At 37.3% G+C, this 18238-nt stretch overlaps 2 protein-coding genes across 6 annotated transcripts in view; one reads left to right on the top strand and one right to left on the bottom strand.

The window, feature by feature from the left end:
* Positions 1-6757, top strand: part of htr1fa (5-hydroxytryptamine (serotonin) receptor 1Fa) — a 30620-nt gene extending 23863 nt beyond the window's left edge. For both annotated transcript variants that reach the window (XM_049485069.1, XM_007251732.4), the window contains exons 2-3: positions 3226-3357; positions 5086-6757. In XM_049485069.1, the coding sequence (XP_049341026.1) occupies positions 3339-3357; positions 5086-6185 (1119 nt within the window). In that variant the 5' untranslated portion in view covers positions 3226-3338 and the 3' untranslated portion in view covers positions 6186-6757. The remainder of the gene's footprint in view (positions 1-3225; positions 3358-5085) is intronic.
* Positions 6758-8041: 1284 nt separating this feature from the next.
* Positions 8042-18143, bottom strand: zgc:152951 (Thioredoxin_like and DUF547 domain-containing protein). 4 transcript variants are annotated; one of them, XM_022680388.2, is made up of 10 exons: positions 18071-18143; positions 16149-16390; positions 15920-16034; positions 15303-15416; positions 13060-13133; positions 12674-12871; positions 12293-12430; positions 10272-10361; positions 10022-10165; positions 8042-9860 (listed from the first exon to the last, which is right to left on the bottom strand). In XM_022680388.2, the coding sequence occupies exons 2-10, from the start codon at positions 16380-16382 to the stop codon at positions 9732-9734; spliced, it is 1236 nt and encodes a 411-aa protein (XP_022536109.2). In that variant the 5' UTR covers positions 16383-16390; positions 18071-18143; the 3' UTR covers positions 8042-9731. The 4 variants fall into 4 exon arrangements, with proteins under 4 accessions (XP_022536109.2, XP_007251796.3, XP_007251795.3 ...); XM_007251734.4 differs by having other exon boundaries at positions 17727-18134; XM_007251733.4 differs by having other exon boundaries at positions 17815-18133.
* Positions 18144-18238: the final 95 nt, after the last annotated feature.

An 18238-nucleotide genomic window follows, 5' to 3' on the forward strand; every position in this document is an offset into this window, starting at 1 on the left:
TCTGAACGGCAAAAGAGCTAGTGCTGCAGTTAGCGGCTAATGCTACTACTGCTCCAGCCTCGCTGGAAACTTCACTGAAACTCCTGTATAACTCTGTACTTCAGCGGAATGGCTTTACTGCTCCTTACAACCTGACTGGTAGAATTCATACATAAGACACACCAAATTATAAGGCACACTGTTGATTTTTTGGGAAAATTTAAGGACTTTGAGTGCGCCTCATATTGTGAAAAATACGCTAATTTACATTTGACATTTTTTTCCATGTTTAATTGAACATAGACAAGGTATAAAAGAAGATCATGTGCTGCTGTGTTACCTGCAAATGTTTTTATTTTCCTTTTTAAAAGTAAACACCATAAAGTACTGAATTTGGAAGTATAATTAGAGCCTGTGTTTACCTGTTATTTTACATTTGAGACATTCAGTGCTATATTACATAGCAAATTTCCCAGTGTTAGTTTAACACTAAGGCAAACTGGCTGTGTGGAATAGTGTGTTATTTGTAAATATGTTTTTAAAAGGTTGTTGGGCCCCGTGTATTTTACCTGTAATAGCTCTTGGGCTTTTTAAGGGTGTGAGAGTTTGAGAAAGGAGATAACAATAGTTAGGTTTAAGCAGCGATCAGAGTAAAAAAGGCAGGCCCTGGAAACTGCCACATCACAGTCAGATGAAATCTCAGAAATACATTCTTAAACAAACTCGAGACTTATTTCAGATTATTTCAGATTCAGATTCACTAAATTTCAGAATTAATATCATTATTCATATTAGCTTGGACAGGTATGTTTTGTAGGTGTGTAGGGGCTGCAGTTTCCAAACCTGTATCTCTTGCTTAGATAACAGCTTTGCACACCTTGGCTGGATTTTCAGCTTTATGAGGTAGAGTCACCTGGAATGGCTTTCAGTTAACAGCTGTGCTGAACTTGTCAAAAGTTAAAAGTTACTGTCATTTCTTGATCTCTGCTTGAGAGCATCAGTTGTAAAGTTTTGCAGAGGTAGAGTTGGTATACAGTAGGGGTGTCACGATTCTCTAAATCCTCGATTCGATTTCATTTTCGATTTGAGGGTCACGATTCGATTCGATTCTCGATTTTCTTGTTTTTTTTTCTTGTTATTATTTTATGCCTCATAAAATTTAAATAATATATTTATTATTATTATTATTGTAAATATTATAAATATTATTATTATTATTTATTAAGATATATATGGTAATGCCATCTAGTGACTTTTTTTGGTAGCAACAGTGTGCACTATTAAAACAAGCAGTTTATCAGAGCTGTGTGTGGATGGCTGGTGAAACTGCTCATTACATGAAGCTGCAGTTCTTCATCCAACCACTAGCAGCAGCAGCACAAGCCCCGCTCTCTTCACTCAGTCACTACTTCAGTACAGCCCAGCCACGGGCTACAGGGCTCAGCCAGTCCGTTTTTACTGTTTCTGTAAACAAATAAAGGTTTTAACCCCACTAACCGGATTATACAGCTCACTACAGTTCATCTTTCAGCCCAAGCAGCTAACAGCAGCAGGTTAGAACAGCCGACACGGAGTCACTGCTCGGATTACATTATAAACAGGTCAGTTAGCGCGCTGCTAACCTCAGGATGTTTATAACTATGGAGTTTAGTGGACACACCACGGCCGCCAGGTAAGTCTTTTAAAGGCTACTGAAGACTATTAAAGGCTATTAGAGTATTTATATGTATCTTTATATTTTATATTTTGTCTTTTTTAACTTTGTGTATTGTGTAACCTGCTGCTGGATGCCAAGAATTTCCCCCCGGGGATCAATAAAGTATCTATCTATCTATCTAGAGGTTATTGAAAGCATTATTGGGGGGCAGAAATCAGTACAGGCTGGTTAGATAAGTGATATGGTGAAACTGTGACTAGCGCTGTCACAGTGATGTTTATTAACGTCATTAAAACAGATTTTGTCAGGTATTGTCTTATATTTACACATAACTTATATCTCTCCTGAAAAGCTTTTATTTTAGTCAGAAACACGCTTGTGTTTACTTTATCTGAGAGAAAGATGTTTTTTTAATTCAATGGAAAGCAACAGGTGTAGTCAATTATAAGTTTAAGATTTTTAATCCACCTCACTGTGATCTATAGTCAGTGTTCTCAAGTCACACTGACACACGCATTTCAGCGAGTTCACACGCTCTCACCTGCGCGCACCCACCCCTCCGTCAGATACAGATACAAAACCTGCGCGCCCAACCCCCGCCCCCCCTCCCCCGTTGGACAGATAAAAAACAGTGATCACACTCCCGCCGACACTCAAAACTTGAGAGCCCTGTCTATATTTCTATATATGCGCTGGTTTGGTGCCGCGCCATTTGCGTAGCGCGCTGCGCTATTTGCGTAGCGCGCGCGGGAGGGATCGTCGATCCTCTTTTTGACTTCGATACTCGAGACCATGACCTCATTTCGATTCGATTTCGATAAAATATCGAGATCGTGACACCCCTAGTATACAGTGAAAAGCCCTATTTGAGTAATGTTCTAATACTTATTATGGCAAGAACTACTCAACTAAGTAAAGAAAAAATACTTTAAGAAATGAAGGTCAGAGTTTAAGAGTATTTTGGTTTGTTTAACACTTTTAAGTTTACTACATGGTTCCCTCATAGTCTGGATCTCAAAAAAAAAAAAAAAAAAAAAAAGATTGAGGTAGGGTTTCAAGCTACCTAATCTGTAGAAGTAATAAAAGACAGTCTGTCTATGCCATGGCACAGCTTGATACACACACACACATATATATATATATTTATATGTGGGCAGTAATGTATCTGGATATGTGCATAATGGAGCTGCATACATAGTAATTTTGTGCTGATGACTAGTCATAAAAACTCTCACACTTTCACTATTTAAAAAGGTTGCTGTTTAAAACACATTTTCTCAGCTGACAGGTATTAATTAATATAATTGCAGTATGGATTACCCCTCAAAAAAATTGAGACTCTGAACAGACAGGTCTGTGTTCTTAACAGAACAGGCCCAGGTAGAGACTTTTATTTGGGCTAGATGTCTTAACTACATTCATTTGCATTTACATTTACAGATTAACAATATATGCTATTCTGTTTGACAGTAGTTTTACTAACATAGTGTGTGTATTATGTTTCTTTACCAGCTGCAATCTGCAAACCTAATCTGACCTTCTGCTTGGCAACACTAACACACTGTCACTTCATGATCTACACCCCTCAGATGCTGACCTTTTGGCAGTTGATGGCACGTGTCACCATGGTCAATTACCGTCAGCACAAAGACAAGATGACGTATTGTTCCGGTGACGCACGGTCACAGAAACAGGCAAATGAATGAACGGCACTTCCACAGGTACAGTCACATGTCAGATTCCAGTGAAAATGAGAGGACCTGGCAGCTAAAATGCTAACCCACTGTCACAGTGCTCTGAAATAGGGAAAAGACTGTCCACAAAAGGCCACGAGAAAGACGCATTTAAGATAAGTGCATATGATGTCCATAAAGGTCATTAGAAGCAACCTGTCTCTTAGGCTCATGTACCATAACTAAACAAATAGGGGAAATGTCATAGACCATTCACATCGCTGTGAGAGTAACTAAAATAAATTATGTCATGTAGAGCACCTAGTGCTGTAACCATTATTATTATTAATGCAGATACCAGTGGAATAAGGCTGGTCTCTTTTTTTGTAAAATATTTTCTTGCATTATTAATATAGTTTTTCAGAAGAAAATATATAATTTACACAATTTTCTCCCTTACCTCAAATGTAGCATACCAGTCATGACATTTGGTGCTAATATTTTTTTCCTTTTTAGTTTTGTGCCACAAAGTCTTTGTAACTGAAAAGGATTTTGGGAGAAACAGATTTTCCTTTTTAGCTCCAGTACAAAGTTAAGGAAGCAAATGTCAGAGCTAACTGGCTGTATTTGCAATAAGTGGGAAAATTGTGTAAATTGTCACTATCGAGTGAAAAAACACGCTTCTCCATTAGTGATGGCCGATATGGTCCTAAAATAACATCACAATATTTGAGTGATTGCTATGATAACAATGTTCTTGGCAATATGACAAAATACGAGAAAAAAAAAATAATAATAATTTCAAAAAATTGTTTCAAAAGTTCAGTAGAAACAAAGATTTTGCCCAATTCTGTGTAAAATCGTAATATTGCAACATTTTTTTGCATTATTAAAATAGTTTTACAGAAGAAGAAAATCAAATTTACACAATTTTCTTCTGTACCTCAAATGTAGCAGACCAGTCATGACATTTGGTGCCTAATTTTTTATTTTTTTTAGTTTTGTGCCACAAAGTCTTTGGAACTGAAAAGGATTTTGGGTGGCACAGATTCTCCTTTTTTGCTTTAGTACAAAGTTAAAGAAGCAAATGTCTCAGCTAACTGGCTGTATTTAGGATAATTGGAATAATTGTGTAAATTGTCACTGTCCAGTGAAAAAACACGCTTCTCCATTAGTGATGGGCGATATGTTCCTAAAATAATATTTAAGTGATTGTTATGATAACAAAATTCTTGCCAATATGACAAAATACGAAATAAATAATGTATTAATTTCAAGAATAGACTACTGCAACAAAAATTGTTTCAAATTTTCATTAGAAACAAACATTGTATGTTACAAATTCAAAAATTATTAATTAATATTTCCACAACAAAATTCCCCTAAAGTTTTACAGCGAATAGCTAAACAAATACAAAATATGCTAATTTAATGACATTTAATTGAATATATTTGAATATTCATTTATTGGTTCAAGAAATCATAATGATATTAATGTGTATGATTTGGCACACCCCCAATCTTTTTAATGGTCAATTACAGGAAATGTAATTAATTTTAAATATATATATATATATATATATATATATATATATATATATATATATATATATATATATATATATATATATATATATTGTATTTTCCAAGAATCTTTTCCAAGTGGTTTTAGAGTGTTTCTGTTGCTGTATTTATTCAGATTTTAAGAGTTTAAACAGTGTATATAGCAGTTACACAACCCTTTACCCTTGACTCTGTCCACTGCGTTCTGTCCAGGCATGGATTCAAACTGCACAGATGGAGCTAGTCCTACAGATGGGCTAGGTAGAAGCTCTCCAGGAATGATCCTGCTCTCCCTCACTCTCTCTGTGCTTGCTGTCCTGACCACCGCCATCAACTCTTTAGTCATCACTGCCATCATTGTCACTCGCAAACTGCACCACCCCGCCAACTATCTTATCTGCTCCCTGGCGGTGACGGACCTGCTGGTGGCCGTCTTGGTCATGCCCTTCAGCATCGTCTACATCGTGAAGGACACTTGGGTCATGGGCCAGGTGATGTGCAACATCTGGCTCAGCGTGGACATCACCTGCTGCACGTGCTCCATCCTGCACTTGGCTGCCATCGCCTTGGACCGGTATCGCGCCATCACAGACGCTGTGGAATACTCCAGAAAGAGAACATCTTTGAGGGCCGCTGTAATGATCTGCGTTGTGTGGCTGCTCTCCATTCTCATTTCCCTCCCTCCGCTGCTCTGGAGACAGAACAAAGACACGGACCAGTGCCTCATTAAGCACGATCACATTGCATTCACACTTTACTCCACTTTTGGAGCCTTCTACATCCCCCTAATTTTGATCCTGATTCTTTACTACAAGATATACAGGGCAGCTAAAATTCTTTACCACAAAAGAGGGACAAGCCGTCTGAATAAGACCGAAATGAACGGACACATGATCCCTAAATGTTCAGACAGGGAACAGCAAAGCCCCGATACGCTCAGTCCCCCAGAGAAGTCTCTGTCTGAGCCGTCCACAGAGGGGGACAGGGTACGCATTACTGCAAGGAGCCCAAATTTCCAGTCCCGCAGAGAAAGATCCATCAAAAGACAGCGGATATCAGGCACGCGCGAGAGGAAGGCGGCCACAACTCTGGGCCTCATTCTCGGGGCCTTTGTCATTTGTTGGCTGCCCTTCTTCATTCAGGAAGTGATCATTAACACCTGCTCTACTTGTGTCCCCTCCTCAGAGATAGCCAGCTTTCTGACCTGGCTTGGATATCTGAACTCACTCATAAACCCCCTCATTTACACCATCTTCAATGAGGACTTCAAGAAGGCCTTTCAAAAGCTGGTCAAATGCAGGAATTATCTCTGATGCTGGAAAAGGTGGATTATCACTGGACTTTCAGTGCTGTGGACAGAAAACATTCACATAAGCAAGTGAAAAATGCACATTTCATTAATGCAGATATTTTAAAATATATATTTATGATAAGTGAACTCAAGAGTTTTTCATCCTTTCATCCTGCTAGATCTACTACCTCTGTATAAATATGTATATATGCTACAAAAGTACAGAAGTAGATTAAGAAGACTGAGGTCCTCCAAACATCATATACAGTCTCCTCCAAAAGTATTTAAACAGTGAGGTCAATCCCTTTATTTCTGCTGAAGACTGAAAACATTTGGATTTGTCATTAACAGATGAATATGAGACAAGGTTTTTTTCAAGTTTTTTTTTTCATCTGGATCTGATACACAGTTCAGAAGATAGCACCTTCTGTCTGAACTCACCCAGAATAAAAAAAAACGAAATGTTGATCTTTTGTCTCATACTCATATTCTAATGTAAAACCTAAATGTTTTTTAGTCTACAGCAGAAATAAAGGGATCGACCTCGCTGTTCCAAAACTTTTGGAGGCAACTGTATGTAAACAGCCAGACCACTTGTAACTACAACTATTTGCAACTTGCAACTATTTAATCATATAAATCTGTCATTTTTATATTGTGCTAGAATTTCATGATGAATGGACCAATAGAAATGCTCTAAAATGACTTCTGTTTCTCCTAGGTGTTTCCCATCTCTATTAAGTTGCCATTTTGAAGGTACAAGGTTATTTTTTTGTGACAGCAACAATATACAGCTCTGGAAAAAAAATAAGAGACCATCAACATTTTCTCTGATTTTGCTATTTATAGGTATATGTTTGAGTAAAATGAAAATTGTTGTTTTATTCTATGAACTACGGACATTTCTCCCAAGTTCCAAATAAAAATATTGTCATTTAAAGCATTTATTTGCAGAAAATGAAAATTGGCTGAAATAACAAAAAAGATGCAGAGCTTTTAGACCTCAAACAAGGCAAAGAAAACAAGTTCATATTCATAAAGTTTTAAGAGTTCAGAAATCAATATTTGGTGGAATAACCCTGGTTTTTAATCACAGTTTTCATGCAACATGGCATGTTCTCCTCCACCAGTCCTACACACTGCTTTTGGATAGCTTTATGCCACTCCTGGTGCAAAAAATCAAGCAGTTCAGCTTGGTTTGATGCCTTGTGATCATCCATCTTCTTCTTGATTACATTCCAGAGGTTTTCACTAATCATTTTTTAGGTTGCCTCTTATTTTTTTTCCAGAGCTGTATGTATATATTACAGAAGGTTGTACATGTCAAATATGTCTGTATTTTCAATTCTTGATATTAATATTTAATGTCAGTGAATAATGTGTAGACAATAAACATGCTATGATCTTTTTCCACTTAACCAGACATGTTTTTTTGTTTTACAAAAATGTGCAGCCCAGCATCGACCTGCAGGTTTGACAGGGAGTTTAATTTCTTTAAAACTTGAGTAGCATATATTCTTTAGGAAAAGCCTAAAACACTAATAACTGTGACTAAACACTCATATGTTGACACATTTAATTTTAGGCAAACGATTTAGAGGGTTTTAATATTCATTTTTAATTATCTCGCAGCTGGTTGTGGAATTTATTACATTAGATATGCTAAGCGGAATGCATTTGGCCCATAATAAACAAATATAGAAATGCAGATTGAGGTGACGCCACTATATTTCAATTCCAGTTCAACAGTGACACCATATGTTCAGAACAGGAAGTGCAACATATATAGTCTGACTTTTTTTTACAAGCACACATATAATTTACTCAACCCCCAAAATGAAGCTAAAACATGGGAAAAATTGCACAACGGACACAACATATTTTAGAGAGATATGCTTTATTGTTGAGGTTTGCATACGTACAATATCATCTATTCATCACATATATGTAATATTGCTCAAGAACTCAAGAAATCAGGTTCATGCAGGAGATTGAGTGCAGTATTGTTTAAGAATCTTATCTGTGCATTAATTCATGATAAGGACAGAGGTCAGCATGTTAAAAGTCCACCTGCTTCTTTTTAAATTGTCCCCATATATCATACCTACTAACATTTATGTATGTATATTTCTGTTAAGTTTCCAGTATTTTCCTGAATTAAATGTCATGCAGTGAGAAAAAGGCATTGCCTGGCCAAACATAGAGCCAGTAAATTATCTCAGTATAGTCTAGCCTTTCATACAACATGCAAAACATCTCCCAGGACATGCATATTTATGCCTAAGATTATGAATTTGTGAATTCTCTCAGTGTTTTCAACCCTGAAATCAAGTCTTAAGACTTAAATCACATAATATGATAATATATATACAGTACTGTGCAAATGTTTTAGGCACCTTCGGGAATTTCGATAAAGAAAAAACTTCTTATCTGTGAAGTGTTTATTATCTTAGTAAAACACAAGCATTACAATAAATACAAACAGCAACTTTACAGCACTGTTTTCCTTAAAACATCTACTAATCTCTCCTCATCTGAGCTTAATAGAGTTATTTCTAGTTCTCATCATATCAACAGCTGGTTTGGTAAATTAGTAAATGTGGTAAAGCAGATGAGCTGCTGACGGAACTGAACATAATATACACATGCTGGCTGAGGGCATCCAGGAGAAATCTGGAATCTCTACACTTTGTTATTCAGCTTGGCTCACAGGATATATCATACTTATAGTTAAAAATGAGAATTCCTTGTTACGTTTTACTGTATTTATGTATGTATGTTTATTTGCATCTGTTTAAATCCTATGTGGTGCTTTTTTTAAGGTAATAACACTAACATATTGTTGAGATAAATGGATTAGTGTAATTTGCTTTGGTGCCTAAAACTTTTGCACAGTACTGTAAGCCTTGACACTGGTATTACTGGTGTCACTGAAAAACAAGTTATGGGTCTCTTACCTCTGGGGCACTGCAACCCACATGAATCCAGTCATGGTGACTCAGTATAAACACATGCAGTTATATTAAGAGTGCATTTGCTAGTGTAGTTTTACTTATTGGTACATATAAAGTATTATGTGCAATCTGCATAATTGTTTTCACAGCAGTCATAAATAATGTGATTTTTAAATCAACAGGTTTAAATTTCACTGATAAATGACACTGCAATATCTTATTGAAACAAATAAATAGAATTGAATCCAGGTGTCCAACATTGCACTGAACCCGCTTTAACACAGTTAAAGACAAACTTTTTCCACAAAGAAGTGCAAAATCCAGCGTCATTAGTAGGAAAACTACTGGTAGAAAAATCTTTTAAAAATCTTTACTATGGCTACAACTTTAACTTGCCCTTTGGGATGTGTAGGAACTATCACCAACAATGTAGATGCATAGTTATCTTCAGTCTCTGTTTTTTGTTTTTTCTCTAGGGTTGACAGGAAGCTGACTGCAGTCTTAGTAAAGAATACCTCTGTTCTGATATGGAAATATAAAATCTAAACTGACCACAGATTCTCAGCAGCCCAGCTCAAAACCCTAAAACGTTTCTATAACAAACAGAGACTTGTTCACTCCGTGCTGTTGGTGGACCAGTCATAAGGCATGAAGCTCACTTTCACGTTCCCTGCAGAGAGAAGGGTTTTCAGACTCGACTTCTTCTGCGACGACCCCATGTGGTCCGCAACCCAGCTCAGAATCTATAAGGAAGGACATCACTTATAAAACAAGAGCATCTACAGGTCGGAATCAAAAATGTATAAAACGTAATGTAACAGGGAAAGAGTGTCAGGTTCAAAGAAAAGAACTCGACGGGGGAACACTGACCCTCAAATTGGATCATGCTTTTGAAACAGGCTACCTTTTCATCCGTGCCACCGAAGTCCGCCTTGTACCATTTAAAGATCTGGCTGAGTTTCACCTCTCCTTTCACTGAGTCCACCATGCAGCCATCATCATTCTTCAGAAAAGCCTCAGCAGCAATGCGCAGCTGACTATCAATACCCTGTTGAGAAACATACACCCTCACTGCTAAAGTTTCTTTGGAAAGAAAAAAAAATCAATTTGGGTTCCATTTTCTTCAGGAACTTCAAAGTAAGTGAGGCTTTTACCTGTGGGGTGTAGGTTTTAATTGGAGGGCAGCCCTTCGCCCCACAGTTCAGTGCAAAATGAATTAGAGGCTCAGCATCAGGAAGCGCAACCTAATTGGGTGTTAGAATACATAGAAACGAGTCACAAGGGATCCATTGGATATCAAAAAAAAAAAAAAAAAATGAACAGGCCTTAAAAGTGAGATCATTTATCATTTAACCTTGTGTGACAACCTTTCACTGCTTATACTTTAGCAACTTGTTTAGCAAATAATAAATCATACAGGTTCTGTACGGCTATAAGTTTGTGAATCATAGAATACAGTGATGGGTCATGGGATAGCAGTCATGGGATAGCAGTATGTAAATTGACATAAATAAAGTGGAATCTCAGGGGAGGTCTTAGCAACCACAGTGTACCAACACAGAATTCTAGCATTTCACTACAGGATGACCATTTGCAGCACTTTATGTAACACCCCCAGAACGATGGAGCAGGTGCCTGTCCAGACAACATGGACAACTTGAAATTCTTCCAGATGTTTTCCGCCCACTTGTGGAATCTATGCCACATTGAATTTAAGCACTTTGCTTAGATGTGGTCCTATACCATACTAGTTTTTGTCCTATGATTTTTGGCATGTAAGTGTATTGAATTATACTTTTAAAAAATATATATTTTTAAGACATCAATAAATATAATTTATAGCCCTTCTTACGTAAAAAGAATTAATTGTATTGAAAATTAAAGCTTAAAGTTTTCCACTTGTTATTCATTTTCTTTATCAATTTTGTTCCATTGTAATGCAGAACATAGCTTGTTAGCTAGTTCACTGCTAATGTTAGCTAGCTCTCCGCTAACCCTAGTTTTCTTCCTGTTAACGTTAGCTAGCTCTGCGCTAACCTTAGTTCTCTCCCCAGTAACGTTAGCTAACTAGACGTTAACGTTCGCTCGCCGCTAATGTTAACTCCGCTAACCCTAATTTCTTTCCCCGTTAATGTAAGCTAGCTCTCTGCTGTTAGCTAGCTCTATGCTAACCTTAAGTCGCTCCCCAGTAACGTTAGCTAGCTTGTCACTAATGTTAGCTAGCTCTATGCTAACCTTAGTTCTATCCCCAGTTCTTTCCCACTGGCATTAAACGCACCATCTAGAAATTTAATACCTACAGCAAATTTGCAGTAAATTTAAGACAATTTAGGACAATTATCAATATTTTAACTTAAGACGTTTTAGGACTTTTTAAGGACCCGCAGGAACCCTGTTAAGGGATAGATGGTTCTCTAGGCTGGATTTGACTGAACAAACATGCTTATTACTAGAGGTTAGAATCTGAGCTTCGATTTAATTATGATCTTTATATGTGATAATTATGATAATTTTTTCAATTACACATGATTTCTTTTTTCATGACTACTTAGTACTTTTAAAGTAAAAGTATATGTAATGATTTATGGTGAATGCCGCAATTTAAAAGGCCCTTTGGCACTATTTCTATAGTAAGGTTAATTTATTCAAATGATTAATACAAAAAACGTTAATGTTGTTACTGTAACATTAAAACCAGCTACCAGAACAAAGAAGGTGATTATAATGTTACGGCTGAGCAGTGTAATGTATATAGAGAGCTGGTTTAAATGTTATAGCTGATCTGATAAAGAAAACGAATCATTAGCTGAGTATGTGTGTGTGTGTGTGTGTGTGTTTGGGAGAACATTAGGGAAATTTGATATTAAACAATATGCGTACTTTAGAACATGGAATCGTACAAGCAAACTAGGAGATCAAATTGTGCGCCCATTACATAAAAAGCGTACATGTTGGCAGGTTTGAATCGATTTTTGGCATTTATGACTCGATACAGAATTGTCCACGTCCGAATCAAGATGCATCTAAGAAAAGAAAATGTCCCCCTTTCCCCTATAACTACAAACTGAAAGTTTAGGGTAACTACTTACTTCAAGAATTGTTTGTACTAAAACTCCTGTATGGCAGTGGGATTCTACTTAAAGCAATGTGAAATAGAAATAGATGTACTAGTCACCTGAAGTCGAGGGTCACTCTTTGAGAAGGGTTTTAGCAGTTGTGCTACTCCTTTTCTGTTCCCCCGCAACACTCCGTTCTCAATATCCTGCAGTGTGAACACTTCGCCTCCAATCAGGTAGCTTACATAATTAAAAAACTGCAAAATGAGAACAATTATTTAATTTATAACTCAGTATTTCTTGGCCACGGGTAAAAACATTCATGAGCTGCAAATGAGTTTCCAGCCAGCTTCATGAAGGAGCTTCAAGAAGTGCAAAATAATTGAAACTCACAGAAGCCTGTGAGCAAGGATAAAAGGATTTTCACTTTTGTTAAAAAAAAAAAAAAGTTGTTAATATACAACTTTAAAAAAAAAACACAGATGGTGTCCTCATCTTACCCGGTACCTCTGCCACACGTTTTTGGGAAAGCCGAGGCGCAGGTTCCCGTGGATAACCAGGGCATTGTAGACATTGATGAAGAAGGCAAGCTTTTCCTCGCGGCTCAAAGACATTAACTCCACGCGCTGCAGCTGCACAGCCAGCTCACAATAATGTTCAAAACAGGGGCTCTGAGACATAGACTTATAGTCCACTGACTACAGAAAAAAGTGACAGAACACATTATTACATACAGATGATCAAATCCCATAAACCATCAAGCCCCAATTCATATTCACTTCTAGTCTAGTCTAGACTAATGCTACCCATTAGCTGTGTTGCCATGTGGCTTTATATTAAACATTCTGAAATATTATATGCCAGAAGTAGTTGAGTAAGACAGTACCTTGCCATCAGCTGAGAGGTAATCAGAGTACAATTTCAGGATCAGATTCCTCAGGGCCTCAGAAAGTTCAGTAGCTGTGTGGGCCAACAGCAACGATGGATTAATGCATCATTTATAATCAACTCTTCAAATAATGTGTTACATATAAAGAATGAAATGCTCTTTATTCTATATATTATGTTAACTGCAGTATAAAACAGATGTATTATTTCCTTTGTCTAAACCACAATCGTTAACTAGCATTGAAAAAAAATAAAAAGATTGCACCCTAAAAAAATAAACCCCAAGCTTCAAGTCCGAACACATGCAGATTGTAAAAACGTGCAGGTCTAAAGGAGCATACAGGGTAAAATGGGAGTGAGTTTATAGTGTCTGTACAGCAGGAATAAGAAAAGATTTTTAATGGTATGAAAGGTAAGAAAACTCTACATTAGGGAAAGCACTATAAAAGAAGCCTGAAAGACCACAGCAGAGGTGAAATGCACTCATAGACATACCGATTTCTACCTTCTGCACTTGCTATTATTACTGATTTTACATACCCTTCATTGGGCTGCATGCTGCCATTTCTCCAGAGCTGAGTGCTGCATAAGGATCAAACTCCAGCAACCTGAATGAGGTGTTACTTTTATCAAAGTGCATTTTGCCCATAATAGCTGCAATGTAAATTTCTAACTGCAGCATTTCCCTTATCTACAATTAACTGAAGTGTAATCAAGTGAAATTAGAACATTCTAAAGTCACCATAAATAAACACTTTACATAAACAAATGCCACACCTTATTCCAAGTACACTTTTTCCAAATTGTGTTTTTGGGAAAGCTCTATAATGTGATTAACAGTTAAGTCTGTGCACTATATTATAATGGCCAAAATAGCCGAATGCATTTATGAGCTAATAAAAAGGTATATTTTGTGTATTTTTCGCACTATAAGGCGCACTCAAAACCCTTTTATCCTTATAATCTGATTCATTTTACCAGTCAGGTTGTAAGGAGCAGTAAAGCCACTCCGCTAAAATACAGCATTATAAAGGAGTTTCAGTGAGGTTTCACCAGTAACGAGGCTAAAGCAGTATTAGCATTAGCCACTAACTGCACTATGTGCTAGCTTTTTGAATGTTAAGAGGTGAGTATTATCACCCTTTAGCCTGCTGTTAACCCCAGCTAGCACTGCTGGAGCAGTGTTAGCCGCTACTCACGCTAAGTGCTAGCTCTTTTACCATTCAGAGGTAAGTCTGCTGTGATACCTAGCAAGTACTGCTGGTGCAGCATTAGCCGCTAACCACGCTAAGCGGTAGCTGTTTTGCTGTCCAGAGGCGAGTGTTATCGGCCTGAAGCCAGCTTGGTTACAGTGTTAAAACAAGCTATGTGGGATGAACCGTAGCTAATATCGCTCTGGCTTACCGGAACACTCAGAGTTCCTCAGTGTAGCGCTGTTGAGTGGCTATTCACTAGCGGTTATTAAGCTAATGCTCTAGCCTTAGTGCTGGAGAAATTAACGAATATAAGCTTACTGTAAATAAATGGAAGTGCTTTACTCGCCTAAATAAACAGCACCACCACCCAGCGGCCATACCTGCTGAATTATAAGGAAAGCGTAGCAACACCCTTGTTCCTTACTAGTGTTGCATAATATGCTTTATAATCTGGTCCACCTTATGAATTGAAATAGACCAGAAAAAAAGACGTACATTGATAGTGTGCCTTATTATTCGATGCGCCTAATAGTCCATAAAATAAGCTACATAACATATGATGAAAATATTCCACACTGACATGCCACATATCATGGGACAGGAAGTAATTTTGTGTCACATGTCACTTTCACCGTTTCCGACGGAAGCTTAAAAACACTGCACTGACCTGTGAGATATGTTTGTGGGACTCGCTGCATTAAATCTGGATGTGTTTCTGCCCCAGTCACTTCAAAGTCTGGTAGGTCACAATCATTATCACCCATTGTGCTGTCCACTGTGGGTGGTAATGGCTTCTCTGATATGTTACAGGTTGTTGCATGTCTTATCCATGTGCCACCTACTATCAGGCCTTGCAAAAACTTAATAATTTAATCGGCTTACCATGAACAAGCTGGTCACCTTACACCCTATACAGGTGCGGGCATTCTTAAGCCGTGTCAGCTAACACTTCATGAGCGATTTACATTCTGCCCATGAATCCCATGACATTTGGAATGTTAGTGTATGTTCCCTGTCTCTTATAGGGGGAGTTAAGGTAACTTACCCAAACCCTTCTCTCTGCACAGCCAATCCACCAGCTTTGTCCCTGTAAAGCTGTTTCTGTGCCCCCTTAACCACCTCCTGCGGCTGCCACTCAGCCCGCTCCTCTTCAAGTTCTCTATTGTGTCCATAAAAACATTTTATTCACACTTAAACTCTGTTAGGTAGACAGAGACTGAGATGATCTGATGCCAGCAAAAGAAAACAAAAAATCTTTGTCTCAACGTGAGAACAGTTGTTAAAATGGAATACAAGCAAATGTTGTGTGGAATAAAAAGTCATAATTCAAGAGAATGTTTCTCGCACTAAGCTGGTGTTGGATCGATCATTCTATAGGCTTTAGTAGTTATTTTCCTCTTGGCATCACTCTATAACAATGACCATAGAGAGTGTTCTTGGAGAAACAGCTTGTGATAGAGGTAATAGAAGGAAAATGTTATGCATGCACCTGACTGACATTCCAGAGTAAGAGTTCTTGCTCATTTCCTTTAGACTGGCAGAAAAAAATGCATTTCCTCATTCAGGCTTTTATTATAATAAACAAAGGCAAATGCACAAGGAAAGGGATAGGAGGTGCACTTTTAAGACAGGCAACAGGCAGTTTATGTGCATGACATTTACCTCCTCTATCCCTTTCATCACACTCCGCACTGCTTCCTGCAGGTAACGGTGGAGCATCCGGTGGCACAGGCTCCTTTTTCACCATACACACTAGTTGTTCAAGTGCCTCTGGTGCCTAAAAGGGGCGATTATAGTAAAAAAAAAGTGTCTTAATTTTAAAGCATTCCCTATTCATACAGAGGAACAGAAGTACATTAGAGTTAAGCCTTCTAGATAAACTCTCACTCACCAAGTTCTTTAGATGCTCATTTCTTCCCACATGGATGTCATTAAAGAATATCTGGGGCACAGTGCTGCTACCAGTCAGCTTCATTAACTGAGCCCTAAGACCTGGATCATGACTCACGTCCACATCACACACAGGTAGACCCAAAGCCCCCAAAGTAGCCTTGGCCTGTAAGCACTGTGGGCAACCTGGCACAGTGTACACGGTCACTCGTCCCGGGATACAACTTGCAGCCATCAAAATACCTGTAAGAGTGAATTTATCAAAGCTTATCATCTCATTTATCAAAAAACAGTCAGATATATTTCAGTAGAGCTAGGCAATATCACTAAAACCTGTAAAGAACTCTTATAGGGCAGTGATTTTCATATTTTACAATTTTCCTAAACTGAAATACAAGGAGGTTATGTTAGAATCGTGTTTTTAATATAAAAGCTGCATGTAAGGCAAAACTAATACAAATGTTTATTAAATGTAAAGGAAACAATAGCTTGCTTATCATTTTATTATAACATTTTATTATAATCAGGATTTTTTAGGTGTAAAAAGCCCTAGATCATTTTCAGTAATTCACTGACTCTTCTTCTTCTCTTTCTTTTAATTGCTTGAACTTTAATTGTGTTTATGCCTAAATCTGCACAAGACTAAAATCTAATGATTATGATCTTTCCAGAAACTCAAACATTTCCACAAAAACAACCCAAACACATTTTTTGTAATTAAATCAAACTATTATGCAATATTACAAATATGATCATCTTGTATGCAACATATATATATATATATATATATATATATATATATATATATATATATATATATATATATATATATTATAAAACATTGCCAAGCCCTACTTTTCAGTCAGCTGGCTATAGCTTTAAATGGGTCTATTAATGATGAAAGTATTTGTAATTAAATACTTAGCTAGACACAGACTGGTTTTTCAGGTAAGGAAAATGAAAAGATGAAAAATGAAAATATTAAGTAAAGACTACAAATGTATAGCTATTATTAACAATTGGTGACATACAGGCAATACAGTCATATTGACAAGCTTTTTGAGAGTTTGGAGGGATGGAGGGCAAGGGAGAAATAACCGTTGGCTAATCGACCAATCAGAAAAATAATTTTTAGATTACTCGACTACCAAAATAATTATAAGTTGAAGCCCTATTATTTTTTTGCACTCTTTACTTGTAATACCCTGACTAACAGTTATGTTGCTAGCTGAATGCTAATATTTTTGTTTGGAAAGTATGTCTTAAATCAACCCACAGAAAACAAACACAGAAAATAGTATAGATAAACTGTAGTTTTTATTGTATTTGCAAATTGTAAAAAGAATCATTTAGTATAATTATTAGTAAAAACAAAAAACACACTGATAAGATATTTTAGGACTAGGGTTTTAAATAACGTAACTTGGTAATGATATGTGTTTTAAAGTCAAGTAAATATTACATTTTGTATTATATTTATGTATTATAGCTAAATTGTTCACAATATATTACACAGTCCAAAAAATAAGTAAATAACCTCATTAATGCATAATAAAGTGTCTCTGAAACTGTCTCTTACCTGATATATTGCAAAATTGCGGTGAAGCTGAATATTAAAGCGATAACAGCTCTGTCTACACAGCTATAAGCCAACTGACTACACCTACCTGTCAATCCACAAACTGCCCTGAATCTTCTCTCCCCATCCCAGCTGAGTGTTCCGCTGTCTGCAGCTCCAGCGCTTAGCCTAGCCTGCTAATAGCTAGATAACGCTCTCTGCACTGCTGAGCAGTAACCGCAGTAAATTAGCACAGCGAGCCAGGTGGCTAGGTTAACTGACCAAGCTAATAAATCTCTGCCTGACCCACAGATATACTACTGTAATAAATACTGCTATCCGGACAGTTCTGCTCTATTATTTACCGCACACTGTGCCTCCTCTTTTTTGTGAGATGCCTGTTCCTCATGTATGACAGTTGTGGGGCTGTTCCAGTTCATATCAGTTCAGTCCCCTACCCCCTCGTTCACTTCCCCTTGACACTCCCACTAGGTAGGGTATAGCGGAGATACCGACACAGCTCCGTCAGAAAT

This window comes from Astyanax mexicanus, chromosome 11 (genome assembly GCF_023375975.1).
Source record: "Astyanax mexicanus isolate ESR-SI-001 chromosome 11, AstMex3_surface, whole genome shotgun sequence".
NCBI lineage: Eukaryota > Metazoa > Chordata > Actinopteri > Characiformes > Acestrorhamphidae > Astyanax > Astyanax mexicanus.